Genomic DNA, 25,000 nt, shown 5'->3' on the forward strand with positions numbered 1-25,000 from the left:
GACACCCCTGTGGTGAAACATTGGGCCCCAGGGTCTGACGTAGGCTCCACCACTGCCCCTCGGGTCTGGCCCCCCGCAGAGCCCGATAGGCTCTATGTGAGTTTCATTTTAATGATGCTAACGAGCTCACAAGCCAAGCACACCTTGTCCCAGAACATTTCACCTCTTGGGAGAAAACCTGGATTAGTACAGTGAAATGCAAAGTAATCCATCGCCATGGTTACTAAAATGGATAACCCCCCACCCCCTCCACGTGAAGGCTGGATGGCGCATCAGTGAGCACTCACTTGTTTGCATTGGTCTGTAGTAGTTAGTGTTCGTCTTCCGTAGGTTGCAGACATTTGCATTGCGGCTGACAATTGTTTCAAAGTCTTTTAGTTCAGCAAGAGAGTCCAGAAGCTCTAGAACAGTTATGTTTTTACACAACTGAAAATGTGTAGGTTTAAACGTGGCATGTATGCCCTCAAATCAGCTGTTAGAAATGTAGCACTCCTTTTTAAGAGGAACAGGAGAACAACATCGTTATAGCCTGAGGGAGACACACGCTCGTGTGTGTGTGTGTGTGTGTGTGTGTGTGTGTGTATGTGTGCTTGTGTGTGTGAGTGTATGTGTATATGTGAGTGTGTATGTGTGTATGTGTGTGTGTATGTGTGTATGTGTATGTATGTGTATGTGTGTATGTGTGTGTGTGTGTGTGTGTGTGTGTGTGTGTGTGTGTGTGTGTGTGTATGTGTATGTGTGTGTGTGTGTGTGTGTGTGTGTGTGTGTGTGTGTGTGTGTGTGTGTGTGTGTTTGTCAGATGCATGTTTTTCCACCTTTAGTCTTTCCTTCTGTAATCTCCTCCTCTCTCGGTCAGACGGACCGTTGCTAGTCTTGGGAGTTTCTTGCTTGACAACCATGACAACATGCTTCGTCCCCTGGGGGAAGGATTTGAGGGGAGCAAGTGTCTCGTGGTACTCTGCTAGTCTCGTGAGGGTCAGGAAGCAGATAGGATAAAACGCCGCCACAGATCCTCGAGACATCATTGAGGTTTTGAGAAACGTCACTTGTTACAGCGAGGAATTTGCATTCATTTGCATAACACTTGGTACCTCTTCTGCCAGCATAGACACTCACTGGCTGCACCAGTGAGCTCTTTCTGGCTGTTTGCCCTGCCACTTCCAATTCTGTTGTCCTGCAGACACTAATTGTACCATTACAGTCATGACGTTCACCTCCCAGACTGTGAACCTCTGACTGAATGGTGTTTTTTTTCTCCAAGCTACAGCGAGTTGTCAGATAGACAGCGGAGGAGACAGACAGACAGACAGCCTCCTCTACACGAGCTCTCTCACTCGGAGGTCACCTTCTCTCAGGTGCGTGCACAGGGGCGGAGGTGACGTAGGTCCGATCAGGGAACAGATGTGAACAGCTCCTCCACCCCGCTGAGACTCCAGCTCCTGTTTTTAGTTCTCCAGGCTGGCCTCGTGGCGGAGAGACGACCTCGCTTGGGTCAGTCCTGCATGCCCTTATTAAACCTGCATCTTTGGGCTGAAATGGTGCAGTAGCAGCGTGGTGAAGGCACTATTGCAGAATATAGTTCTGGGCCACATTACTCCCATCAGTTCCCAGTTCCTATAAATGAGCCTCCACAAGCTGACGGCCGAGCCTTGCCACGCTTGAACACATGCTGTCACCACGGTGCCCATCTGTCATTGAAGTTGTACAGAAGTGCGTGCGGTAGCGAGTTACGTTACGTGAACTTTTGTTACGTTACGTGCACGTTTCTGTCACGCGACACAAGCTGAGTGGACAAACCAGGAAGCCCCACAAGGCCGTGCGTGTCCCTAAACGTTAATGTATTGATCTGGGATGTGGTGGATAAACGGCTGTAACAGTTGCAATGATACGGCTCGGCGTGCTAGCAGACGGAGCCGGCTGAGCAGGTCAGCGTCCCCGAGGCTGGCAGGGCCCGTGCATTGATCCACCCTGCCTCCCGTTAGCATGGCGCCTGTGTCCACGGTGACTCGCTTCTCCTCCAAGAGCAGAGGAGGAAGCAGCAGCCGTTATCACCTGTCGTAGGCTCACGCCAGTTGCAGCCCCACACCTCACACACCTTTCTGCAGAGCTCCTGGGACGTTTGCATTCATTTACCATCTTCGTAGTGTGGTGCAGTATCCACACCGAGGCGGGGCTGTGGTGACCATCACTCTTGCTCTGGCTGTTGGGCTGAGCAACAGTTTAAGAACTTTTCCATGACCCAACTGGACCACAGACAGACATTTTCTGTTTATCTGAAGTTTTTTTAGGAACCTCCGTGTCCACAATCGACAGCATCGCCACGGCTCACAGCGCAAAAAGCTTACAGCTCAGAATATTAGGAACAGCAGCTCTGACAGCATTCATTAACTTCTTCCAGTCCAAGGGGGGCTCTCACGTCATGTCTGGATGTGTATTCCACGGCTGCCTTGAGCCAGAGCGTGCTCATGGGAGCCTGTGTTGGCTGGTCAGATGTGCTAATCTGCTAGGTGGTTCGTTTGGGTTTTACGGGTGGGGATATTGTTCTCGAGCTGCAACCCCCCCAAGCCGTAAACCTGCAGGTCATTAAAATGTTAATGAGTCTGATCAGTTTAATAATGTCACTGGTCCCATTGCCATCAATCTAATGTTTCATACCTAATATAATGCTGACATGGGTACAGTGAAAAATATGCAAATGGACGAGTGTTTCCACGGCGTGCTGCGCAACTCTGTTCAACTCGCCGTGAGTGATACTGCAAGCTGGCATTATTCCACATAAGATCTTTATCCAAGAAGACTTATGGATAAAGTTAGGAATGGTGTTTTTTTTCTTATGGAGACCTGGCTCCAAGTAGGAGAAATCAGCGTGTTAATCTGTGTCCACAGGATAATCTGGAATTGTCAGATGCGATGCGTGATTTTGAAAAAGGTTTGGTAGTTGGCGATTTTAATGCACGCGTACACAACGCAAATGAGTTTGCGTCAGAGTTTTTAAGTATTGCAGACACGTTGCAGGTCTTCCGCCTGCTGTGGATCTGGTGTTGGCTGTAGCTGGTGCTGCTCGTGTGGAGGCACATCATAGTGTCTTTACTGGCACATCTTGGCTGTATTATTTTATAGGCTGAGTTTCCGGCTCCTGTCACCAACTGTGCTGTTTGTTCTAATGGCGATTCCGAATGGCGATTCTTTTTCTGATCGACATCTTTCTTTGGGCAAGCATAGCCAGTGGGACGGTTGGGTGAGATGCTCCAAAGCTTTGGGCACCACTGTGAGACCACAGGAGCAGCGTTAGACTGCCGCTAAACTCCTCCGTGGGGTTAAATGAGGAAGTGAGAGTCGCTGAAAACGAACCAAACTGCAGGTTCACCGACTTCATTTTAAAGGACCTCAAAACTGCTTCATGAGAGCAACTCGATCACCACCCAAATGATGCCCCTGCTAGTCCAGCCTCCAGCACTGACTGCGAAAAGTGGGCTTTGGTTACCATTCTTGAAAAATTTCAGTCTGGGTATTGCCCAAAGCGTAGCGCTGACCGAGCTTTCCGTGGAGTTTTTTGTGACCTTTGACCTTTTAAATCATGCTGATGCTTAAGTCTCTATTTTAAATAGTCCAGATATCTTTGATACCACACTGTTTGATTAGAAAAGTTCAAACAGTGGACTGGAATTTCTGGGACAGCACCTACATGGTTTTATTCTTATCTGGCAAATAAGACATTTGTAGCAGCTTGTTGATGACAAGATGTCTGTCCCTGCATCTCTGAACAGTGGGGTGCTTCAAAGTTGCATCTCGGGTACATTTTCGTTGTCTGTTTTAAAGCCTTAATGATTTCTTTCATTTTTATGCTGACAACACCTAAATGTATCTTTCCGTAAATTGGAATGAAATTGATAGACTGGTCAATCATGCCAGTTGTCTGAAATCAAAATCTGGATGTCTTGTAATTTTCTCAAATGAAATGAATACAAAACAGAAGTCTAAATTGTGGGTCACGAGGACCTGTTTTTTGGGGGTGGTTTTTTTTTGCATTTCATTTGAGAAGCTGAGTGACGTTCTAATTACAGTTGAGTTGCAGCTGTGCTCTCTGTGCGTCTTTCACCTCTGACTCCTCCTACCCGTGCTTGCAGTGGAGCTGCTGTGCAGAGACGCCATGCATTAGTGTTAGCCATCTGTCACGTGCTGTCCTGCACAGATCCCTCTGTCCTCTTCACACACACAACAGCAGAAAGGCAGAGAGAGGCAGTACAGTGAACAGAAGTAAAGGAAGATGAACTGACTACTAAACAAAGCAAGATGTTGTTCATGTGTGCGTGTATGTGTGTGTATGTGTGTGTTTGTGCGTGTGTGTGTATGCGTGTGTATGCATGTGTGTGTGTGTGTATATGTGTGTGTGTATATGTGTGTGTGTGTGTGTGTGTGTATGCGTGTGTATGAGTGTGTGTGTGTGTGTGTGTATGCGTGTGTATGAGTGTGTGTGTGTATGCATGTGTGTGTGCGTGTGTATGTGTGTGTATATGTGTGTGTGTATATGTGTGTGCTTATGTGTGTGTGTGTGCGTGTGTGTGTGTATGCGTGTGTATAAGTGTGTGTGTGTATGCATGTGTGTGTGCGTGTGTGTGTGCGTGTGTGTATGTGTGTGTATGAGTGTGTGTGTGTATGCGTGTGTGTATGCATGTGTGTGCGTGTGTGTGTGTATGCGTGTGTATGAGTGTGTGTGTGTATGCATGTGTGTATGCATGTGTGTGTGTGTGTGTGTGTGTGTATGTGTGTGTGTTTGTATGTGTTTGGGTGGGTTACTCACTGTCCCTCATCTTATGCCAGATGTGTATCACACAGCTAAAGTAGTTTTCTCCCAGTAGGACAGGCAGTTTGTCAGTGTTAGACAGACACTTAAAGTTGCGGTGGATCGTCTCAAATGTTATAAAGTAAATTTGCCGTATTTGGATGAATTTTTCACATTCAGTGAGGAAGTGCAGTTCTGTCTCTACAGTGTTATCCTTACATTGCTGGCAGAGTTCTCTGGGTAGCCACTTTTTATATCGACTGGACGGCCAGGTTGTGTTCGCTGAGTCTGTACCTTGTCAACGTGGTTCTGTGTTTAATGTTAGTCACTGTGTGCAGGTCATCTGCTACAGTGTACTGACGTTTTAGGGCCAGATAACACTACATTTTGCTTTGTGTTTGTGTGTTCCTGTGGGTGATGTAGTTTTGTTTTTGAAGTGTAATAATTTGGTTTGGTCTGATTGTTTGAATTTCAGACTGGTCCTGATGTGTTACAGTGTTAGTATTTGTTAGTATTTGTCAGGACGAGCTGTATGTGGGGACCAGCTGTGTGAGGGGACCAGCTGTGTGAGGGGACCAGCTGTGTGAGGGGACTCTTTTCTCTGCTCAGCTCTTGGCACTGCAGGGCTTTGTAGTGGTGTGAGTGGGGGTCTCTGTTTTTTAAGTGTAGCCAGTATTTAATACTCCTTTTTAAAATTTTGAGTAATAGTGGAAATTGGCCTAATTCAGCTCTACATGCATAATTAGTTGTTTTCCAGTGTACTTTCGGGATATTTTTACTGAATTCAGAGTGCATAATTTCTGCTCCATTGTGAGTGGCCCTCACACTTCACAACCACACAACAGAACTGCTTCTATCATAAAATGGAATATTTTGAGCCAAATTTCAATTGGTATTTGAATGGAATTTGACATTTGATTGCGTAGACGCCCTGCATGCTTTCTTTGCTGAATTGAAGTTTCCAGCTGAATTAATCTTCAGTCCTGCGTAATTGTTATTTATACACGTTTTTAGTGTTTCTGTCCCTAATGTGAAGCGTGGTGTTTCCCTGAGATCTCGCTCTTTTCTGAACAATCTCTCTCTCTCTCTCTCTCTCTCTCTCTCTCTCTCTGTCAGCGCAGTTCAACATTGCTTTATTGGCATGAAGGTAATAAAATACACTCTTGTTGCCAAAGCCATTAACAAGAAACACACAAATATAAACACATCATAAATAAGACAAATATAAACACACCATAAATAAGACAAATATAAACACATCATAAATAAGACAAATATAAACACACCATAAATAAGACAAATATAAACACATCATAAATAAGACAAATATAAACACACCATAAATAAGACAAATATAAACACATCATAAACAAGACAAATATAAACACATCATAAATAAGACAAATATAAACACATCATAAATAAGACAAATATAAACACACCATAAATAAGACAAATATAAACACACCATAAATAAGACAAATATAAACACATCATAAACAAGAGAAGGATCATGTTATAGATCGGAATAGTGCACTAGAAATTAAGTTATTCATAAGATTATAAGTAATCAATAAAAGAAAAAGAAAACAAAAAGGAAGACAATTTCTAAATGTGTATTAATCAATAATCAATAATAAATTATTGATTGTCTCTCTTTCTCAACCCCCCCCCCCCCCATGGCCCCTCCCTACTCTCTCTATGACTCACTCTCCACTGAAGATCACTCTGTACGAGACCTCTTGCTTCACACTGGTCATATTAGTGCTGCAGTATGTGTGTGTGTGTACATGTGTAACGGTGGGCGGTAAGGAGGCAAACGCATGTGCAGAGCAAAGCGAGGTTTATTAGGGGCAAATCCAGAGTCGTAGTCATTAGGGTAGTCCAGGGTCATAGAGCAACACAGAGAGTATGAGGAAACATGATAAACTAAACAAGGGCTGGGATAACGAAGGCTAGGAAACACAAAGCAAAAGCACACGAAGTGTGTGTGTGTGTCTGTGTATGTGTGTATATGTGTGTGTATGTTAGAGGTCATATGAAGGTCAGTGGCTGACATGCTATTCAAGTTGCCTCTTTTACAATGAACCATTACAGACTGATAGATACTGTCATTATCAGATTAATTACTCTAGATTAGTGGAAGGCTAATATATCTCACATGAAGCCTAATTATAATCAGGCACTATGACAGGCCACCTACCTGGGGGAGATGGCATGGGCTTAGTAGCTATCTCTTTTCCATTAACTTTTAGAATATGATCAATAAAGTGTGCAAGTGTATATATGTGTGTGTCCAGATGATAACAAGACACAAAGATGTGTGTGTGTGTGTGTGTGTGTGTGTGTGTGTGTGTGTGTGTGTGTGTGTGTGTGTGTGTGTGTGTGTGTGTGTGTGTGTGTGTGTGATCAATCTGGAACAGTGCTGTAGTGCAATTATTCAACTGGCCAGTGATGAGGCAGCAGTGATGCATGCTGGGATGTCGATCTGCATTGTGACCTTATTGTAATGAAAACAATTCCACACCAAATCCACTGTTAACACAACAGGAACACTGGGCTCTGTTATCACTCGCACACAGTATTTGCAGATGGACGGACGGATGGACAGATGGACAGATGGATGGATGGAAGTATGGATAGATGATGGATGGATGAGTGCACATATTTATAGATATGTGGATGGACTCGAGGATGGATGAATAAACAAATAGACTAATGAATGTGAAACGGGTGGACTGATGGATGGAGGGATCATGGATGGATAGATTGATGGAGTGATGGATGGACGGACAGGTGAATGGATGGACAAGTGAATGGATGGACAGATGAATGGATGGACAGGTGAATGGTAAGAAGTGGCTGGTACAGTGTCACCCTTGCGTGCCCAAGGTCCAGGCCACTTTAGGTTTCCCAGACGAACTCGTTCAAGCGTGTGTGTTCAAATGTAAACACGTTCGCAGATAATAAGAATCCGTCCACATTATGGTTCACTGGACAGGCACAACCATGTGGAAATGATAGAATTGCTCAGATGTCTGTAATTATTTACGGTGGGTTTTGCTTCTATAAAAAGCTTCTGCATGTTGCTTCATATGTACACATCTCCATCGTCACTTGTCTCTGCTCTGGCGTCGATGCTGGAGATCTGAGAATTGATCTAAAGTGTATTAGTAGATTTATGACATGTTGAGGAGTCATTCATCTTGTGTGTAATGACTGTTAATCGTGGTGTATAACTGTGTAATCCACGTTCCACGTCTAAAATGTGCCACCTGTGATCAGACACACAGCGATCCAAACCCCAGGAACTGACCTTGTTCATCACCACACAGCAAGGCAACAGCGACTGTGTGTGTGTGTGTGTGTGTGTGTGTGTGTGTGTGTGTGTGTGTGTGTGTGTGTGTGTGTGTGTGTGTGTAAACAAAATTAAACAAAATTAAAGAAAACAAGAAGTGCAGAACAAGACAATCGGCACATATGCATCTGAACATAAAGTTAAAGGTTGAGAGAATGACAGAAATATGCTCGCTCGCATCAGTGAATAGTAAATATTCAGATTTATGGAACAGCACTATAAATAAATGTCACAAAAATAGAAACAATCCCACTATAGTTTAATGAGATGCAGTCAGTGTGTAGGACGCGAGTCCTTAACCCCAGCCGACACCCTGTCTCAGAATAATACGTATTACCGGAATATATTTCAGCATAGTTTAACCTTTCAGCAGAGCCAAGCAAGCAGACGGGGTCGATCAGAACGGCTCTCCTGTGAGTGCGCTTCCTCTTAGCTGTCCAGTGTCAGCACAAATTTACAAGTAGAGATATACAGAGAGGGGAAAAGAAAGTGAGAGAGAGAGAGAGAGAGATGGAGAGATGGGGGGCAGTGACTCATCAGTCCTCCATCGTACAACACTCCTTCATCTCCCCTCTTCTTCCTCTCCCGTTGATGAGGAGAGGTCAGCACCGTTTAAAAGCAGATCTCTCTGTTTGATCCGCAACTGCAGTGAGCAGAGTGTGTGGGGACACCCCGCCTCAGCACCCCATTTCAGTGCCTCGTTCCGCAGATCACCTGTGCCCTGATGCTCTCGTTCCCTAATGGCTCTGGGGAAGGACCCGCTATCAGATCCTGTTAGCGCTGTGTGATAGATGCTGCCTTGCAAAATCTCAGGCATGCATGCATCGAATCCAGATGGAAGATCTGATCTGGTCCACGTGGTTCGCACACACATGGGTTCGATTTCTGCACCCGATGCAGAGGACCATAGCAACCGTCTCCGAGCCTTTAGGGAACGGCGAAGTCTTGTAAGCCCAGATACGAGTTCTGCTGCAAACTGGAGCAGATGCTTCACGTTGCTTTTATTACTGTTATGTTTCCTAGAACTGTAATTAAACATCAGAAACTTCCTTATTTCATGTGTATAAATCTAATCGCCATTACGAGAGGCTCCACTGAAGTTGGAGCGTAAAGGCAGAAGATAACTAACAAAGTGATTTAAGCATTCACAGAGCTGCTATAACTGCTGTCTGACAGCCTCGTGAGTTCCACCTGGCCCAAAAATATAACGTGTGCTGTATAAGTCGAGCTAAAAGGTGTTATGAGTCTATTTAGAGGAAAAAAAAGAGCATGTCACCTTTATTTTTACGTCCCTTCTGTCTAGAACCACAGTGATGTGAGCTGAAGTCAGCGTGATGTCTGAGACCCACAAAGCAAGTGAGTTACGGAAACCTAGTTTAAGGAAGCGGCAGGAGCGCAGAAGCACGCCACCTGGCCAGGAAAGGTCCAACCAAACATTTTAAAACATTTACGTCCTTCTCTCCGTTAGAAACCTCCTTCCTCCTTCCTCTTAGCAGGCTTTTCTTAGAACTTTTTTTTTTTAGTTTTTATTCACAGGAAATGAAAGCATTCACCTGTCCTGACAAATCTGACATTGTAAGTTAGCCAGCGGTAGAGCCACAGGGGACTGAGCCAGAAACACCACCACTTTTACTCCGTCTATCACGGAGTCGTAATGACACTTCCGAGGCTCGTGTTAATCCGCTGACTCCGCCTCCAATCAGCTGGTATGGACGATGCTCTTCTTGCACTGACCGTCGACGTTTTTGGAGTGTGGGATGCCCCAGGGTCTAAACCTGTCCCTTTCACACACTATTAGTCAGCCTCAGTCACCTGTTTCCAGGGCAACCCGTCGCCAGCGTAACACTGCCATTTGAATGTGTTGCTTGGTTACTGTACCGCCTCTGGGAAGCGTCGTACTGAAGTAGATAATGATTAGCACTACTGTATCAGAGCAAAACACGGACCACCTACTCTGTCCTCCCATAACATGTACACACACGCGTGCACACAGACCAGTGTGTCTGTGTGTGAGCATATGCATACGCTAGGGCAGTTTTGTTTCTCAAAAACATTCACAAAATATTTCACTGATTTCTGTTGGAATAATTTCCTGTGTAAATGTGTAAAGGAGACTCTGGGTAGTGTGTGTGTGTTTGTGTATATGTGTGACCTCTGCGTGCCTGAGGGTTAAAGTGGACAGTCATTACTAGTGACAGAATTCAGCTGTTGAAACGATTTAGTTGAAGTGCAGCCTCATGTATTCAACACTTGTGATGAAAGAGATCACCATAATGGCTGGTCTGACTTTAAACACCATCTTAACACGTGAGCCCCTCTTCAGAAGATAAGTTTGAGGTGGGGCGTGTGTGTGACTCGGGAGCAGTGGAGTGGGTCATCTCTGTGAGATGATTTACATAATCTCCTCCAAACAGGTGGAAGGCTTTCTCTCTTTCTCCTGATCCAGGCGATTGTGAGCACGACAGCACGCGTGTTTCCCTTTGCAGGGTCAGGCAGTACTGTCCAAGCGTGAAGCCCACAGGGCAGAGTGTGACCTCCATTACACTTCCAGGATGGTCACAGGCGCTCAGAACTCTGACAGTAGTCCCAGCAGTCCCTGGGCCTTCGCTGGCTAATGTGCGACTCAGGGCGCTGATCGTCTTCTGAGGGTACAGGGCTACTCCTCTCTGAAGTTCCACTTGATAGCGAGACGGCATTTATCTAAAACGTGCCACACTCGGTTTAGGTAACAAGCCAATGTCAAGTGGGCCAGACCATTACAGCAGTTACATAATAATCAATAACGCATCAAGAATCATAATAACGCATAAATGTGTTAATTATTCTTTTGGAGACATGCTATCAAAAAACATGCTTGCATCATCAAATTTGCCACCTCTGTGTACAGGGCAAGGGGCCTCTGCAGACTTCTGCAAAGGATTCTGGGTAATCCACTGCAGACCTGTATGTAAGGAACATCATCCCTCGACCAGGTACAGGATGGTACAGAAAAACAACCTTATGTAAGATGTCTTTTTTTAAAAAGAGATGTCTTCTCTTGGACTGTAGTGGTACCACGCTCCCCCTGGTATCAGTATATATTGAATAATGTATGGTTGGGATATAATGGATTTGGATTTCAGACACTAGTATGTAAAAACAGGTGGGGCGATTACATAATCACCCCTGAAAACTGTAGAAAAATACGGGTTCTTTGTGTGACTGTCGGACGTTCTCTGGAGGTGCCTCAAATAAACATCATCTTGAACTTTCAGTAAAGGACAAGACCAGCAGTTCTCTTCAGCTAATTCTTTAGTCTGCATCTTTATTTTCAATTTGAATGTTTAAAACTGGGGATTTAGGAACATCTCGATGGCTTTGTCCATGGTCTTGAGGTTATCACTTTGCTTTGTCCTGTATTACTACTGTAATTACAGAGACTGTCTGCTTTTCCACTTCTAATGCAGCACCTTTCGGTTCAGTTACAGACCACGAGATTATTTTAATGTGAAATATTCTAGATTCATTTTTCGAACTGAATTAGAGCCATAATGTCCCGGCGTGTCCCGGTCTGCACACTGGGTGTGTGATGATGCCGGAATCAGAGTGGGTTTGTCACAAACATCCTACCAGCAGTGGTAGGAGTCTGTTTGCTGTCTCGCACAGCGTTAACATTCATTTTGGCCATATTAAGAACGGCTGTGAACACACAGCTATATCAGGTACCACTGAACCATGTAATTATGTCATTATTGCCGATCAGCGTCCCCCGTTCTGAACGAAACACCTGCTTGAGACGCGAAGCAGGTTTCCAGCTCCCATCACTCCTGTAGTTACATAGCTGTGGTGTGTCTTCACATTTTCTAGAAACTACCAGAAACTCAATTATTCAGCATTCACCTTGATCCTTTGCAGGGCGCTTTGTGTATTTGGTCACACCGCCATTCTTGGGCTGTTTGGTGCCGCGGCTCTGTAAACAGCAGGACGAGACATTCGGCCGCCCGCAGGACAGCCAGACTCGCAGTTCAGCAGTTATCTTCAGTCCCAAAGCTGCACGGCACTTTGTGTGTGACTGCTATACTTTATAACACTTACAGCACAGAAAACAGTCGTATCTCTGTTTTATTGCCCTCATTTGCACTCTCGACTAGGTAAGCTAGCCGAGATATTAGACCCAAGATTACATTTCTTAGATCTTTCTGCAAATTGGTCTCAGCTCAGGGGCGTGTGTGTAGATGGACCCAACACCGCGCTTAAGGACAGGGGTTTTCACTTTATCTCTTTTATTTGTCCCTTTGGGATTTTTGACTATAAAATAGGCAACACTATCTACATAGTTCAGGGTTTCATTCCAAGTGACCCCTTAAACACCAGTGTGTACTGCTGTCCTCGTACGGGGTCACAGTGACAACTGACGATCTCTATCTGTTGATCACATTACTTCTCCCTTTCTCTGCCCACCCCCCTCCGTCTGCAGTGCGAGAATGATTGAGCGCGAATGTCGACTAGTGGTTTAAGGCTGGGCTCTAATTGGTCTGGACAGCGTTACGGAACCTTCCGGAGTCCTACGGGGGGCTTGCACCATCTAAGTGTGATGGCACTTGGGTCACGTGAGCATGCGTCTGCCCCGTGCACCTTGGGCCGGCTGGGTGTGCCGCGCGGTTATTTAGCTCTGCTGCTGCCGCGGACTCACCCGACGGGGGGCCGGGGGTGTGAGACACAGACCCCTCACACTCTCCTCAGAGACAGTGGGACAGCTGGACTTCAGCAGGACTCGGGGATAAGTGCAGTCTAACCTTATCGTTTGTGAGCAGTGTAACTACTCGACTCGACTACTACTTGACCAGTTGACAAACCACATGTTAACCAAAGCCAAACCAGTTTAGATATTCATCTGTCCTTAAGTTCCCTGATGTTAACTGAGAACAAAAATTCCATTAATCCTTTCAGGAAATTTTTTTCTCTCTCTCTCTCTCTCCCACCCCCTTCTCTAAGAGGCATGGACAATGCGTTTATTTTTTTTGGGCTGTGACCCGTAGCTTGACCTTCATTCCTGCTAGTCCAGATGGATTAACAGGTCTGGGGGAAGACGTGGGATCAGGACCGGGAGGAACGCCCCTCCGTTCTCTGATGCTACCCAGCCCAGGTGATCTGTCCGATTAACGTCTCCCCACTAATCACTGCGAGCTTGATCGATCTGATCTGGGCCGGCGTGCGCTGGGTTTGGACCCTGATGGAGAGTGACTGGCTTCTCTCCAATTAGACAGACCAGTCTGGTTAAGACTTAACAGGGGATTTCCCCTGTGGTGTCATTTAAGTCTTTATGGTGAAAAGGGGAAACATGACATATCCTTCCCTAATTGTGCCTGTGACACACGCCACGATAATCCTGAGGTCGGTGCAGTGGAGATCTCTGTTCGACCAGTCCTGTCGTGACTCATCTTGTCAGTCTCTTCCTCCTCCCTCCTGCTTCCTCACTTCCTGCTCAACCCTACAAGGACGGCCCTCGTTCTGAGCCCATGAGCTCTTGACAGGAAAGACAAATTCAATTTCTTTTTTTTTTTTGCTGTCTGAAAAAACTTACTGTGACTGTTTCAAAAACACCTACCCCCCCCCACACACATGCATTCACACATCAGCCCCCTTCCTAAAAGTCGATTGTTGCTTTGTACAGATGCACTGAAGTCATAACCAGCATCCTGTATGTTCAGACCCTGCGAGGTTTCTCAGCTCACCTCATCCTGAGAGAAGACGTCAGCCTTTTTAAGAGCGCAGCTCAGTGCAGGTGCCTCATGGCCCCTGCGCGCGCATGCGCGCACACACACACACATACACACATACACGAGCATAGTTGGATTAACCTCCCTCCGACAATCTAATGGCTTGATGATGGTCTGGATTCGTAAACGGTTTTTCTCACCTCACAGAGTGCAGTGCCTTGACTCTGTTCTCTTCAAGGAGATTTACCCCCATCGAGCTTCTCGTCCTCAGTTTTTTCCGTGACCTTTACAGGGATCGGCCGGGGGGGGGTTTATCTTTCGGAGCCAAGCGCCAATGCAGTCCACCTGGCGTGCGTGTCATGAAGCTGCATGTTCTCAGACGTCTCATATCTGCAGCTGGCAGGATGCGGCCCCCTTCATCTACCCACCTATGTGAGGGCTCCGACCCGACTCAATTGCCACCGGTCGCCTGGCGACGGTCTCCTGGAGACGGGAGCTTTCGGAAGCCTGGGCCTGACCGAGCCCTCGCTGTCTGTTTCAGCACCAGCCCGGTTCTTCCCGCCTCCGAGTCTCGCACACGGGCTTTACAGTTCTGCCATCTGAGGACAAACATAGGACCCTTTTATGGATTTATTTTCTCCTGGAATTTGAAGGAGTAAATACATTTTACACACTGACATCTGGACTGTGGACATGATAAACTCCTCTTAAATAGTTTGTGTCGAGCTTTTTTGGCACACATTTTGAGGACATGGTCTGTGCACATGGCTACGACTGACGGTCTTTGATCTTTGACTGCACCTGTTATGGTCATTCAACATTCCACTTTCTCACACTTTTGATACAAATTTATTTCTCCTGTTATCGGCCGCGAGCCGAGAAGGAAAAGGAAACTTGGAAGTACAGTGGAACTGCGCAGAAGTATTTTGTCAGGTCAGGCAAGTTTGTGAGTCTAAATATTTGCTAGACTGCAAATTTTAACATGAACCTTCTGTCTCGGTTTTATGGACGTGCGGTTCAGGCTGGAGATGATGTTTCCTAACATTTGATTTGGGCTTCCTTCTGCACTCACTGGTCCTGGAAGCTTCTCCACTTGATCTGGTTTAGTCCCAAAGCTTCTGATCCTGATCCATTTTTGAAATGAGATGTTCCACGGTTTCGATGGGAATGTGGACTGACGAGTCGCTCCAAACTATGTCCAGGGTGCTGTGGATACTGCTTGCCTGAGAGGTTTGTCAGGAGTGTACGTGGACACTCGCCAGGCATGCCTCCAGTTCACCAGCACGGTCCCTGCACACTAAAGTATCCGTGTTGGATTTACGTGACTGAACCACTCGTGCTGAGCATATCGGGGGCCTGAAATAGCTGTTTCGACAGTGACCATATCATTTCCATAGCTTTTGACAGCGACCATATTCCCACCCACATTCCCATGAATGATGGTGGTACGTTTAAAACTGTGAAAGGCCACTGAAACAATGCAGAAAGGACACTGGCCAAATCGCACCTAATTAAGCAACAAATGGTGGTTAGTATTGGTGGAAATGTGACATGTTACTAAACCTACTCTAGGGCCTAAAGCGCCCTCTTACGCACGAGCGTACCGTTCGCGTGAGGCGGTTTTAGGCAATGCTACATTGTGTCCTAAACGCAAACACTCTACTAACGCCACATCCTGCTCTGGTCTTTGTGTGCTTTGCTCCGCTTTCCGTGCACAAGGTCAGCAAGTGCAATGCGCGGGGGCTCTCTGACGTCGCTCCCTCCACAGGCGAAACTCCGCGTGCCCTGCCTCGCTCCCGGCTACCGGTAAAGGCGAGGCGAATCCAGCGCGCGGAGTCAGCGGAGAGGGACGAACATTATCCGTTGTCGGAAAGGGTGGAGAGAGAGAGAGAGAGAGAGAGAGAAAGAGAGAGAGAGAGACAGAGAGAGAGAGAGAAAGAGAGAGAGAGAGAGAGAGAGAGAGAGACAGAGAGAGAGAGAGAGAGAGAGAGAGAGAGAGAGAGAGAGAGAGAGAGAGAGAGAGAGAGAGAGAGAGAGAGAGAGAGAGAGAGAGAGAGAGAGAGAGAGAGAGAGAGAGAGAGAGAAGAGAGAGAGAGAGAGAGAGAGAGAGAGAGAGACGCTCTGCGTCTATGCCAGTCTCTATCATCTGGGGAGGACAGAGCCGTGCGCGAGACCCGGACGCGTCTATTTTGGAGCGGAGCCTGGAGCGCTCGAGGGCTGCGTGCACCGCTGCTCCTAACCGAGCGATGAATTACGCGGCGGAGACGCATCGCTCCGTCCCGGCCCCGTGCTCTGTCGTCGGCTAGCGCGCTCCTCCGGAGCTGTTATTCGCTGAAGTTACGCGGATCTCTTCCACACCCACGGCACTACACTGGCAATGTCTTGAGAAAGCACGCGCGGGCAGAGATGGCTGTAAGTAGCGACTAACGTGACGTTTGTTTCTTTTCCTGGCTCTGGATTTAAAAGGCTGCCTAGATCCATCTCGGGTAACACCGTTAGCTTAGTTTGGGTAGTTTGTTTTTTTAAAGGAAATCAGACTTTGTGTCCGGATCCAAGGCGCTCGCTCGCGTTTCCGTTAATAGCCAGCAGCGTCCTTCTTTTAATAGCGAGCACGTTCAGCTTCGCGAGGTTTTCCCAGATTGTTTAACCATGGAGACGAAGTCTCGTGTTTTTGTTGTTGTGCATGTTTGTGTGGCTTTTCTCCGCCGCGCCTCTGTTGCCGGGTGGATATCGGATTTCTCGCGCTACTTTTTTGGGAACATTACATCATGTGGGAGTGCGTGACTGCGCGGTTCTTTGCAGATCGCTTCCTAAGTTAATTAATGGCTCGTGCGTTCGCGTCTTCCGAATTTCGCACGACTACGCGCCGCCGCCGATGCCGCGCGCGCGGTGACATTTGGGAGAGGCTCGCGCATGTCCTTGTGCTCCACTGATCTCTGTGCACCGTGGACCACTGCAATGTTTATTAGCGTCATTACGAACAACTGCAGACATTACAACACGGGCACGTTAAAACGAGGTGGGAGCAGCTGTTCGTTTGCATGAATTGTGTTTCTGTGTGCCGAATCTGGGGTGTGTGTGTGGGGGGGCTACTACATGAGCGCACTACGAGGTTAATTCCAAAAGATACGCGAGACAGGTTCCCATCATATCCTCACCCACCTGCCGTTTTGTTTTTACACTTTAAATACTTACACACTTAATACAGAATAAAGAGGCATCGTTGAAAAGATGAATTTTAATACGTTAACGCCTCGATCAACGAAATCACCGGTGTTACGCGACTTAAGCGTGCACATCTCGACTAATCACGCGAGCAAACGTTGGCCTCTTAAGGAGCACCTGAAATCTGGATCTTAAAAAGGAAGTGCTCGCTGCTGTGCTGGTTATTAAGGCTTCCCAGTAAAGACGCTCTGTCATGCACGTCATCTGCGAGAGCATCCTCGCAGACTGCTCGAGGTAGCAAGTGGCTATGTGACTAAAAAGTGACTGGACCGGCACGTTCGTAAACCGTGTACTCCGGTCCCTTCGTTTCACCTGTTCCGTAGGGCTCGCGGTTTTTTAGGCTTCGTAGATGTTGTGTGCGTGTATCCTTCACCTAAAACTGACATCCACGTCTTCTGCTGTTTTGCTTATGCTGAGATGCTGGATATCTGCATCTCTGCTGTTACTGAATATTACAGCATCGTAATGTTCCAAAACATCTGCCTTCTGGCCAGGGAGTGTCTGGCCCTGACAGGTAGTGGTAGGTACTTCACCATTTTGGTGATAAACACAGGACTGGTACGATGCCGTCTTGGGCCGGTGCATGAATAATCTGAGGTCACACACACAATATGCGTGTGTTTGTGTGTGTGTGTCCCTAGCCGCAACCCAAAACAGAACACCAGGTGTTTGGTGGCGTTACTCCATCTGCAGGTACGATTCCTCAGCATCTTTGTTAAAAGACTTACCCTAGATCAGCATGCCTGCTCTGAGACGTGTAGTGAAGCCCCACTCATCATCAGCTCGCGCTCTCATTTGCTGGTCAGGGTTCATTACTCTCCAGTCACAGAATGTCACGTGCGTGGAAGTCGCACTGTTTCGCTGTTCGCTGTGAAACAACTTCGGGAAGCTCGTGTGAAGAATGTTGAGCAGCAGCGACGTTCTGGAGGGCTCCTGAACACGGGCCGGTGCTCTCATTAGCGTTGTAATCAATCACGGCGCAGTAAACAAACATCACCAAGTCAAGGTTAGTCGTTTCCTTTCTTAGGGACCTGCGCACGCTTCTTAATCACTGGGAAAAGATGTTCACGTTCCACATTCCGCCAGGCTGTCCCGTGGCTGTCCCTGTCGTGCTGTGCATCCACAAGCCACTGCGCACGCTTTGGAATCCTTACGTGGTACAAGAAGTGGCGAGCTGTGTGATTTATTTACCTGTAACTGTAATGTAATTATCCGTCATTACACCGCCGGTTTGGAATGCTGAATGTAAAAGGATGCTCGTGAGAGGCATCTCCACACAACAGCACAGCAGTGTTCCTGTCCCTGCCCTGTCCCTGTGCTGCCCTGTGCTGTCCCTGTGCTGTCCCTGTTTCCCTGTGCTGCCCTGTGCTGTCCCTGTGTTTCCCTGTGCTGTCCCTGCCCTGTCCCTGTGCTGCCCTGTGCTGTCCCTGTGCTGTCCCTGTTTCCCTGTGCTGCCCTGTGCTGTCCCTGTGTTTCCCTGTGCTGTCCCTGCCCTGTCCCTGTGCTGCCCTGTGCTGTCCCTGTGCTGTCCCGTGCTGTCCCTGTGCTGTCCCGGTGTTTCCCTGTGCTGCCCTGTGCTGTCCCTGTGTTTCCCTGTGCTGTCCCTGTGCTGCCCTGTGTTGTCCCTGTGCTGTCCCTGTGTTTCCCTGTGCTGCCCTGTGCTGTCCCTGTGCTGTCCCTGCCCTGTCCCTGTGCTGTCCCTGTGCTGCCCTGTGCTCCACTTGTTCTGTCCATGTGCTATTCCTGTACTATTCCTGTGCTACATTTGTCCTACATTTGTCCTGTCCCTGTGCTCCACTTGTGCTGCCCTGTGCTGTCCCTGTGCTAATGACTGGCTCAGTCAGGTGGTACACTCCAGCTCTGCCAGTTCATAAGTCTGTTCAGTCCTGTATGTGTGTGCTGAAAGGTTGACCTGGCTGAGATGAAGTGGACTGGTGGGAGCAGCACAGTGTGAGGAAATGCCAGGGTCAAGGTGTGCGTGTGTGTGTGTAGATCATCTGGAGGAGCACATGCTGTGTGTCTGACTTTGGAGGCCCAGGCAGAGAGCCACAGCAGTGGGGGAGGATGGAGGCACCCCTGCACCCGTTAACGTGCCAAGGAAGCACATGCAGGAAGGAAGGTCCCGGCTGAAAGCTGCCTGGGGTTCTGTTTGAGAGTGCGAAGGCGCTAATCTGAGATGCTAATCTGAGTGCGCACACACTTCCCAGAAAGCCTAGTGGCACTCCCAGGCAGGGTTCACATCCTCTCTTTCCTTGATTTATTTCTTTATCTCTCTGTGACCTGTGACCTGGCTTTGTCTGCATCACAATGGTTTGTCATGATTTGAAAAGATTTTACATGGACTACAGTAGGAAATAGACTGTACTGTACTCCAGAATAACATTCCCTCTCTTTCTCTCTCTCTCTCCCCTCTCTCGTTGTCTCTTTCCCTCCCTCTCTCCTTGTCTCTCAGGACTACCGGGAGGATGGCATGGACCTGGGGAGCGACGTCTCTAGCCGTTCCGGCTCCGAGACCAGCTCCAACAAGGTAACTCCCTGCTCGGAGTGCCGGCCTTCGCCTGGCCTGGACCTGGGCGCGCTCGAGGACTACGATGAGGACGAGGACTACCGGCGCTACAAGAAGCGGGTCATCGAAGACTGGGGGAGGGAGTACGCCGCCGACTACGCGGACAACCGCCCAACGGCCGTGGACGGGGCCTTCCGGAAGCCGGCGCCGAACGGCCGCAGCCTGGCCGAGGAGCTGCGGGCGGTGAAGGGCACGCCCCCGGCCCCGGCGATGCCCGCTGCGACGCGAGCGCCCGCCGAGCGCGAGGAAGTCAAGAGGAACAGCAACCCGACCGGCGCACACCGGCCCCTCTCGCCCGCTTCCGGCAGGGGCGAGGCGGATGACAGGAGCATTGGCGAGGGGTCCGCGGGTGGTCCCAGGAAGGAAGGAGTGGCAGAGGAGAGTCAGCTCCCCACCATGGACTGGGCAGCGCTGGAGCGGCACCTGGCTGGCCTGCAGTTCAGGGAACAGCAAGAAAACCAGAACGGGAACATGGGCCGGACCAGCTCCACCAACGTGAGTCTCGTCCCGCCTGCTCTAGCACGGACACAAATCGTGCGGTTATGTTTGTGTTGTGATGTATAAGCGCACCGTTTGGCGAAGATTTGATGGGTCGTTCAGTTTGACGGTTAAAGGAGGACGTTTATTACTTTGACAGAACGTGTCTATGATTGATTTATTACAATAACTGAAGCACAGTTGGCGCTTATCTGGAGATTGGTCTATTAACTGGAGATCATTTAGTGATTGGTCACATCACTAAAAAAACCAACAAAACTGATTTGTTGGAAGGCTCATTTGCATATCTGTGATATATCAGCAACACAGAGGTATTATTGTGATGATAATTAATGAGTGTTATATTGTGCAGTGCTACACACAGCTGGTCAGCCTCGCGTGGGCCACGTATGTCTCCTGCTGGACACGTTTAGTCTGCTTAGTTTGAAAAGTAGCAGCTTCAAACCAACATGTCTAATCTGTTTTGCTAATGCCATGAAAGGAGAGGACAGACTCACACTCCTCCTGTAATGTGAAGTACTGGGTTGGTATTGAGGTGTGGAGGTGCTTCTTCACGTGTGCAAAAACGATGTTGTCTTACTGTCTGGACTCTACTAAGCAGTGTGAAGGCCAGTCCTGACTCACGAGTTTGGCCCCTCTCCTTCTGTGGCTCTCTACATACTGATGCACTGTAGTAACACTGTTTGATTTTCTAGTAACCAGTAATGTCACTTTCCTTAAGAGACACTACTGTGGTGTTTTATGCAAAGATGACCTGAGAATCACTCTCTCTCTCTTACCAATCCCAGAGCATGATGTCTTACTTAATAGTCCAGTAATCCGTCTGTCCTGCGTGGTGAACTGTCCTTAATCTGGACATTTACTCCGTCTAATGTGTCCATAAATTGCAAACGCGAAGGAGACGACATGAACTGCAACGGCGGCCGTTTCCAGCGGTGATGTGTAGAGGTCACCAGTGACGTGATCCGTCCTTTTCTTACTCCGAGTGTAGCGTGACTGTCTGCACAGGTGAAAACTCGCCCAGGAGTGGGAACTGAAACTGCCTGTGTGCCGAACTTTCCGCTGTGGTGTGCAGACCCTGCGAGTGGGACCGGCGGCGTTCATGTCGGCCGTGGGCCAGCAGAGGGTGCTGTGGCAGCGTTGAGGAGGGCTTCCCGCGCCGCGCACGTCACTGCAGTGAATTCCGCACTTCTGAGGCTGTCCACGCGCTGCTGCGCTCATAGTAGTGGGAACGGTTTGAGGTTTCGTTTTCCGCGTGGCGTCTGGAGACGGGTATAACGGCACTCTGCGCCAGCACTAGAACTGCATTTCCCTGACATTTCCGAGTGCAGTTCCTACTGTATCAGACCATCCAGCTCACTTAAGTATCTCAGCGTTGTGTCTGTTTTTCTCTCACTCAAAGCTGATTCTTTTCCCTCCTCTACTAATTGAGTGTTCAGTCAGTAATGTTCCATCGATTTGCCTCAAGACTCAGCTTTGTGTCTAAAGATTTTGTGTCAGTTTTTGTTGGGTTGTGAATCTAGAAGTTGACATTTAAAGAAAGAGTGAATTAGAAGAATGATGTCACAGTCAGCAGCTGTTGCCTGCAGGTGAGATGAGATTTAGAGTCTGGGTGTGTTTCCTCACGCTGGAGTAGACTCTCAAATGCTGTTTGGGCCTGCTTAGAATATTTAGTGAAGCAAATGAAACTGTGTGTGTGTGTCTGTCTGTCTGTCTTTGGCATGCAAACACTGAGCTGGAGGACAATAGCCCCTGCTTTCAGCTCATTGTGTGCGTGAATGTGTGTGTTTGGGTGTGTGGGTGTGTGTCCTTTTATCTGCATGACAGAATGTCAGGAATGTGTATGGGGGAGGGAGAAATGGCTAGTGTCCTTCACTCCCTGTAGGAGGACCTGGTGGTGGAGTGCCCTGTAGGGAGTCTCAGTGGTGGTGTGCCCTGTAGGGAGTCTCAGTGGTGGAGTGCCCTGTAGGAGGTCTCAGTGGTGGAGTGCCCTGTAGGGAGTCTCAGTGGTGGAGTGCCCTGTAGGGAGTCTCAGTGGTGGAGTGCCCTGTAGGGAGTCTCAGTGGTGGTGTGCCCTGTAGGAGGTCTTAGTGGTGGAGTGCCCTGTAGGGAGTCTCAGTGGTGGAGTGCCCTGTAGGGAGTCTCAGTAGTGGTGTGTGCCCTGTAGGGAGTCTCAGTAGTGGTGTGCCCTGTAGGGAGTCTCAGTGGTGGAGTGCCCTGTAGGGAGTCTCAGTGGTGGAGTGCCCTGTAGGGAGTCTCAGTGGTGGTGTGCCCTGTAGGGAGTCTCAGTGGTGGAGTGCTCTGTAGGGGGTCTCAGTGATGGGCTATTTGAAGTGCTGTGTTATTACTACATGGGTTTTATTACCTTATCTTTCCATGTTTATTACACTGAATGCCAGTCTAGTGCATGTTTCCAGTATATTCACTGTCAGAATCCTTGATGCAGTGGGCATCTAAATCGCTTTGTGCCACTGTCTCAGTCCCACTGGCTAGCAGCCTGCCATGTTTCATTCCTGTTTATTTAGGATGGTTTTCTGTAAACGTTGTGAATGTTAGCCCTGCGCTGACCAAATAAATGCAGTTTATTACGTAGACATAGATGATGACATCATAGTCTCTGTCTGATGGGTATGTCTGTCTGATAGGCTCTGTCTGATGCGTATGTCTCAGTGGTGCTGACAGACAGACATGTGCAGACACACACACACACACACATACAGACACACACACACAGACAGACGTGTGCAGACACACGCACACAGACAGATATACACACGCAGACAGACATGTGCAGACACACACACACACACACACACACACACATACAGACAGACACATGCAGACACACACACACAGACAGATATACACATGCAGACAGATGTGTGCAGACACACACACACAGACAGACACACACAGACGTGTGCAGACACACACACACACACACACTGCCCTTCCATCGCCAGGCTTCTCAGGAGACGATCGTTAATGTCCATGTCTCAAATCGAACAGGCCCTGCAGCTCTGGTTGTTGGATGGGAAACACCCCCACAACACACACACACACACACACACACTCCATATTGAGTCCATTATCAGGTCTGGCAAGCGTGAAATATCTTGTGGACCTCCGGAAGGTTCCCGTCAGGATGGCTGGTCAGACGAGTGCCTGTATCGACACACACGGCTCAGCCACGGGTCTTGATCCAGTCCTGCTGTTTTTCTTCAGATTGTAGGGTGATGATCAAAAGAACGGTGTGTGTGCCCACAGTTACCCTCGCCTCACTGCCTCGCCTCACTGCCTCGCCTCTGCCCTCTGCCCTCTGCCCTCTGCCCACTGACAGTCTTGGAAAAACTGTTTTATATTCCACTGTTTGCCAGGTTCGATTGCACAGGTAAAGTAATTATAGCCTTTTAAAACTTTACTGAACGACAGTTTATTTTTTTGTTGCCTTGAGCGCTTCCTCTGAGTGTGAAGGTGACTGTGTATCTGGATGGGCGGAAGAAAATGTTTGGGGTTGATTCATTCTAGCCAGTAAAATCACAACACGTGGCTCCAAAAAATGCCACGTTTTTAACAGACTCAAGCGTGTGTTCAGAAGACATGGCCGTGCGGCCGGAGTCTGGCATTCAGGACAGCGTTCGTGTGTATACTGAGCCTGAACTCCTCGCTGACCGCCGGCCGAGTCCAGTTCTGTGCTGAGTTCGTGGCTGAACATGTAGTTCACGGCTGCTGCCCAGAGGTGTGGGCGTGGCCTCCAGGAGGGCGGGGTGGGGGGTGGTGTACAGACATGCGTGCATGGTCGATGTGTTGGAAGTTACTGCTGAAGAAAAGAGCACACACACTCGCACGCACACACGGACACAGTCACACATACTCACACGTGCGCGCACACACACGCGCACAGGCGCACACACACTCACACACACTTTAAGTGTGTCATTAGACACTAATCACTAATTTGCTTCAGCACCCTCTACTGCAGTTTTGGACGGAGGACAGTCTCCGTGTTATGTGGCCGAGTAGAGTCTTGGAGTCCGACTTAGTTAGACTGTGGGGACTGAACAGGAGACGTCCCCTGGGGGTGCCGGGCGGGTCAGGAAGGCATTCCCTGACCTGCAAGCGTCTCCTATTACTCAGGAATGCTGGTGGAAGCTTTGGTGAGGATCAGGACCTGTAGCCGAGGGCTGTGTATGTCAGTGTGTGCGCGCGCGCACACACACACACACACACACACACGGTCTGATGAAGGGTCTGCCTTCAGTACACACAGTGTGATCTATATATGGCACTAAGAAACCTTCAGCACAGCCAAAGCAGGATGAGGGGGCTGTGTGTGTGTGTGTGTGTGTGTGTGTGTGTGTGTGTGTGTGTGTGTGGGTGTGTGTGTGTGGGTGTGTGTGTGTGTGTGTGTGTGTGTGTGTGTGTGTGTGTGTGTGTGTGTGTGAGAGAGAGAGTCAGAGGCAGGAGGGAGTGTAAACGAAGCAACATGCAGGAGCAGGTAATAGCAGAGATGAGACACGATCAACTGGAATGTGAGAGAGACAACAGAGAAGAAAAAGAGAGAGAGAGAGAGAGAGAGGGAGAGAGAGAGAGAGCGAGGGAGAGAGGGAGAGAGAGAGAGAGAAGGAGAGAGGGAGAGAGAGAGAGAGAGAGAGAGAGAGAGAGAGAGAGAGAGAGAACACTGGGTGGCAGAGTGGGTGTAGAAGTCTAAAAATGGAAGGAGTGTGGAATGAGGCAGATCTGTGTGTGTGTGTGTGTGTGTGTCTGTGTGTGTGTGTGTGCACGTGTGTGTGCTTGTGTGTGTGCGTGCGTGCATGTGTGCGTATGTGTGCGTGTGTGTGTGCGTGTGCACGTGCCTGCGTGCGCGTGTG

The 25,000-nt window shown here is 48.4% G+C and overlaps 1 protein-coding gene across 2 annotated transcripts in view; it reads left to right on the top strand.

Annotated features, from left to right (window-relative positions):
- The window catches only part of schip1 (schwannomin interacting protein 1), a 203,389-nt gene that overhangs the window by 148,179 nt on the left and 30,210 nt on the right, over positions 1-25,000 (top strand). Inside the window, exons 1-2 of one of the 2 annotated variants that reach the window (XM_035528212.2) lie at positions 15,942-16,252; positions 19,518-20,126. In XM_035528212.2, the coding sequence (XP_035384105.1) occupies positions 16,247-16,252; positions 19,518-20,126 (615 nt within the window). In that variant the 5' untranslated portion in view covers positions 15,942-16,246. Of the gene's footprint in view, positions 1-15,941; positions 16,253-19,517; positions 20,127-25,000 lie in introns of those variants that run through there. The other variant, XM_035528211.2, reaches the window with a different exon arrangement.

The sequence above is a fragment of the Electrophorus electricus genome, chromosome 11, assembly GCF_041902795.1.
Source record: "Electrophorus electricus isolate QZ-2024a chromosome 11, ASM4190279v1, whole genome shotgun sequence".
Lineage (NCBI taxonomy): Eukaryota > Metazoa > Chordata > Actinopteri > Gymnotiformes > Gymnotidae > Electrophorus > Electrophorus electricus.